Source organism: Neopelma chrysocephalum, unplaced genomic scaffold (assembly GCF_003984885.1).
Source record: "Neopelma chrysocephalum unplaced genomic scaffold, ASM398488v2 Primary Assembly neopelma1_24, whole genome shotgun sequence".
Taxonomy (NCBI): Eukaryota; Metazoa; Chordata; class Aves; order Passeriformes; family Pipridae; genus Neopelma; species Neopelma chrysocephalum.
Window position 1 is genome coordinate 1,757,701 of NW_020897693.1, and position 5,166 is coordinate 1,762,866.

The window sequence follows — 5,166 nt, forward strand, 5'->3', positions numbered from 1 at the left end:
AAAAAAAAAAACCCCAAACCACTACCCTGTTTTTGTTGGAGCTTTCACCTCTCTCTTGGTGGTGCCGGAAGGTAGACTTCTGTCATGATGTCGGTCAGGATTTTTTTCTGCTGCTATCTCTCTCTACCATTCTCTCAGAACTGGAAAGGAGATAAAAATCCTGCCCTTCTACCTGTGATTCTGAATCAGCTCTCCTAACCCTTGGCTATGTGCCCAGAAAAACCCCAGAGCCAAATTCTCTGTCAAAGCCAAGCATCCTGTGGCTTGTCTCTATTATCTAAGTGAGGATGTACAAGCCCAGAAGAAGGGAAGGGAGAAGTACCTGGTCCAATGCAAACAGTGATTTCCTCTTCCATACTAATGTTTTAATAACGGTTTGAGAGCGATAGGGATTTGTGAAGATGTTTGAATTCAGTCTGTGAGCCTGTTGCAATTGCATTTGTAACAGTTTGAATGTCCAATAAATTCACCCAATTTCACCTGCACAGTATAGGAACACAATCAGATATGTGCTCCTAGGAATTCACTGTAGCTCCCACCAAAAACCTTGAGACTACAGTGCCACCTGCAGCGTTCTCACCCCTATCCTCATGGGACAGGGGTCAGCAGCTCACCAGGGTTGTGATCTACTGCATCTAATTTGGGAAGCCAAGAGCAAGCATTGCATGGTGCCCTGCAAGCCTGGCTCTCAGCAACCTGGAGCAAAAGTGGGCTTGTCCTGGTTTTAAGGTTTTTCCTGGCTGAGGATGAGCAGGCAGACTTTGCTTTGCGACTTTGAATTTCCTGGCTTCCTTCACCTCATGCTTCACGAAATACGTGACACCTCTATCAGTAGGCTGATGATGTATGGCCTGTTGCAGCTTATTTCTGTAATGTGCTTACTTTCTATTTGCTTTGTGTGGCTAATGAGAGAGCTTATGTAATAAATCCAGGTTTGTTGCTCCCGTTGGTCCCTGGGGAAGCTGTTGCCAGGTACTGGCATCACCCCCCTGTTACATCCTCACTGGTTAACAACAGTGCAGGGCAACCACCAACTCCTGCACCCCCAGCTTATTCTTCAGCTCCTCTCCCATGAAAATTGAAATTCCTTGCTCTGGGCATGTGCCCATGCTTCTAAATGCCACTACACTACCCCTGCAGTGATCTGAGGGCTGTGCAATGCAACTGGTACCTGAGGGGGCCCTTCATGCTACCAGAAAGGGGATAATGCTGTCATGGAACAGGCTGAAGAGGTCTGACTCAGTGTATCTTTCTACATGCTTTGCACACTAGATAACACAACAGGATCCCAGTCCTGATAGATTTTTTTTTTTTTAAATCACACTCAATTGGGAACACTTGTTTAGCCTTATTAAGTGTTTTATTAGCTCTAAAAATAGGTTCTTAAATATTTTCCAAGGTTGACTAAAATATGAAAAACAATTATATAATCAGTGTTTAAAATAAACCACAGTTTGTTATAATTGAGACCCATTCAGTGGAATAACACTTATCAAGAATCATAGCATATAGAAAATTGTACAGCCTCTGCAAATCCCCAGACAGTATTTCTCCCATTGCTTTCAAACTGAGTCGTTGCTGAGTCTAGTTTTCTGATGTCCATCAGAATTCCTACAAGAAAGAACGCTGCAAAAGTGGAACACGGTCTTTGGGTGAGCAGGCTGCAAGGTTCTTAATGAAAATAAAGAACTGGTCTATTGGTGTAACCCTTTTTTATACTTTCTTATTGTTAAATGAAAACTTTTATAAATAACCTTACATAAATAATAACCTCAGAAGTTTTAAAAAGTTCACACCGTCAGTCAGACCTAACTCAACATTCTCTGGTCTCTCACTGCTTAAACTGTTTCTGCAATTACTCTGGAATACAAGAATCCTTAATGTCTCTTACTGTAAGAGGGGATCATATATTTTCGGCAAGAGTTAAGTTGCAGAGGAAGATTTGGCAGTTAAGTGAAATGCATGTTACAGCTGATGCTGCCTTTTTTTTTATTGTTATTGGAATAACTGAAAAGATTAAGCTGTAGTGCAGGTAGGGCTTGAGTCATGCTTTTATCGTTGCATCTCTTGGCCTGATATGAACTATATTATTATAAATGGTAGCTCAAGCTGATTCTGTACTTTGTTTATCTACAACCAAGCTCAGCCAAAGATCAGCTAGCCTAGTGAAAAAAATGTAGTTGAAGGCTGTGTACATACAGGCACTGCTAATTACTTTCAATGACTGTCAAATGAACATTGATACTAACAGATTTCTTAGTATGCCTTTAAACAAAGCACTCTTATCTATGCATAAGAAAAAGCACTACACAGAGCAGAGTTAATACAACATGTCAACCTATATTTTGATTTAGTTTGTTCTTAAAAAAAAAAAAAGGAATGATTTATCACCCCTTTCTGTTGCCAAAAGGAACTGCAGTACCTTCCAAAAGCTTGCGCCCTGGGAGATCCCAGTGTCAGTAGTACTGACACCTCTTTTCCTCCGTAGTGTTTACATGATCAGCAGCTTCAGTCTCAGTGACTTTTTGCCTGTAAAGGAGCCGGGTGTGTTTGTAAATGACAGGCAGTATAACCCACCATCTGCCTCTGCACTGCCAAGAACCTGTTCGGGAAATCCAGATTCCCACTCTGGAGCTCACATCCCGGCCTTTTGCTCGTGAAGAGCTTACCCAGAGCAGTCTGTGCTACAGTGGGGAGTTCGTGGGGAGCCCTGGGATTAAAAGGCCCGGCAAGAAAAGCTTCAGAGGGAAGCAAGCGGCAGGATTTAAGGAGAGAGCAATCCCAGACGTGAACGAAACGCAAACACGCTGCGGGTTTCTCTTCCTCAGATAAAAGTACCTGCGAGCCAGCCTAAACGCTGCCCGCGGACGACTAGTCAGAACAAGCCCAAACTCCAGAGCTCAAATTAAAATGTTTCCTCTGCGCGACTGCCTCCTGCGCCGGGAGTTTCCTCGCCTGCCCCACACCTGCCCGCAGCCCTACAGCGCCCTGTGCCCCGGCAGCCCCGCTCCGCTTGTGCCGCGCTGCCCGGCGGGGGCCGCGGCCGGGCAGGCGCTACACGAGGGACTCGCAGACGGGCACCGAGTCCGAGTCCTGGCTGTGCATGGAGCTCAGCCCCGTGTCCGAGTCCTCGTCGTTGTCGGCGCGGTCCTTGCGCAGCTCCACCCAGCCGCCCCCCGGGGTCGCCGCCGGCCGCCCCCCGCCCGCTGCCCCGCGGGGCTCCGCCGGCGCCTCCGCCACGTCCAGGGTGCCCAGCGTCTCCAGCAGGCGCTGCAGCTCCCGTTCCTTGTCCTCCCACGCCCGCTGCGTACAGTCCAGGTCGGTCTTGACGGCCTCCAGGTCCGTGCTCAGCTTGAGGCCGATGTAGAGGCTGGTGCTCAGCTGGGTCTTGACCCGCTCGTGTTCCAGGTGCAGCTCGCCCTCGCCGCCGCCGCTCAGCTCCGTGGTGTCGCAGTCCGTGTCGGCCAGGCCGGGTCCCGCCGCCAGCTCCAGCTCCTCCCGCCGCCGCTTCATCCAGCGCTCGTTGAGCTCCTCCTGGATCTCGGCGGCCAGGTGCTCCAGCAGCTCCTCCTGCTGCGCCCGCTGCTCCTGCAGCTGCAGCACCTCCTCGCACTTCCTGGCATAGTCCTCCTCGGGGCGGCCGGCGGGGGGCTGGCCCGGCTCCGGCTCCCCGGCGCCCACCAGGTAGGTGTCCTGCACGTAGTTGACGCCGTGCCGCTTCATGCGGTCCAGGTGGATCTTAGCCTCGTACCTGTCGATCTCCCGGTCCAGCTCGCGGAGCCGCTGGATCTGCTGCCGGATGGTGTGGTCCTGCGAGAGCACCAGGTGCACCAGCGTCTCCATCCTCTCCGCCGACGAGGCTTCCCGGGCCAGCGGCTGCTGCCGCTTCTTGTTGATCTTGGCCAGCTTGCGGAAGGCTTTCCGCACCACCCGGCGCTGCCGCTCCTGCGTGAGTGCCAGGCTGGCGCGGGCCGCCCCCAGGCCGCGGCCGGGGCGCTCCTTGCTCAGCACCACCCGCGCCTCGGCGCTGCGCGGACCCGCGTTGGGCAGCGAGGCCTCGCTGCGCACCAGCACGAAGCGCACGTTCTCCTGCTCGTCCCCCCACGCCACCCAGAGCCGCAGGATCTTCGTCTTGTTGGGCAGGATCCGCTCGAAGCCGCGCCACTTCTCCACGATGCAGTAGGAGTGCGGCGGCCCCGACAGCATCCCGCCGCCGGGCTCGGGCGGCGCCGGGCGCTGCCGCCGGTGATGGCTGTCCTCCAGCAGCACCCGCACCACGTCCGAGCAGGTGGTCCGCCGGGAGAGCCCCGAGATCAGCTTCTCCTCCTGGCAGATCCACACCGAGATCTTCCGCTCCTCGGGCTCCATCGGGGGCGGCTGCGGGGCGGGCGACCGGAGCCGCGGGCTCAGGGCTGGCCGGGCAGCCGCTCCATGGGCAGCGCTCACGGGAGGTGCGGCGCAGCCCGTCCGCCCGGCTTCAACGCGGCCGGGATGCCGGCCCTCCCCTCCCCGCCCGCGGCACCCCGCCCGGCCGCTCCACCCCTTCCTGCCCGGTGCGGGGCCGCCGGGGGCGGGGGGGCCGGCCCGGTGCGCTGCGGACCCGCCGCGGTCCCGTCTGCCGCCCGCGCTCCGCCGCGTCCCGCCGCCTCCCGGCTTTCCTTTCCCCACGTGGGCGCCCCCGCGGATCACACCCCGAGATCCGCCGGCGCGGAAACTTGGGGGCAGGTCGCCGTCGTCTCCCTGTCTTCTTTCCCCGCGCCCCGCCGCTGCCGGGAACGAGCGAGCGAGCGAGCGGCGTCGGGGGATCTTCCAAAGTGCCGAGGGACAAGAGCGAATCCTGGAGCTTCAAAGGGAGAGCCAGAACTAGTGAGGAATTTCCAGTTTTAGTAAATCATCCGCCTGTAATTAGGAAATTCATGTTTGCAAAGCACTTCGCAGATGAAATATGCAAAGGACGGGAATGTCTAAGTGTTATTAAAATACTAGCTGAGCCAGATTTTAATGGGAGCTTGCTGTGTACTTTGATGGGAACAGGATCGGTCTCCGAGTGCGGATTAAAATGAGGAGATGTAAAAAATGGTAATAAAACACAGGGTTGTGGCACCGATTTTCGTGGTGCGATTGCATTGCAGGGTTCACGGACCTGGGCTTTTCTACATGGCCAAA

The 5,166-nt window shown here is 54.4% G+C and overlaps 1 protein-coding gene across 1 annotated transcript; it reads right to left on the minus strand.

Moving 5' to 3' along the window:
* Positions 1–1,351: 1,351 nt before the first annotated feature.
* RASSF10 (Ras association domain family member 10) lies at positions 1,352–4,401 on the minus strand. The gene has a single exon (XM_027699620.1). It carries the CDS (start codon positions 4,366–4,368, stop codon positions 3,055–3,057), a length of 1,314 nt encoding a protein of 437 aa, XP_027555421.1. The 5' UTR covers positions 4,369–4,401; the 3' UTR covers positions 1,352–3,054.
* Positions 4,402–5,166: the final 765 nt, after the last annotated feature.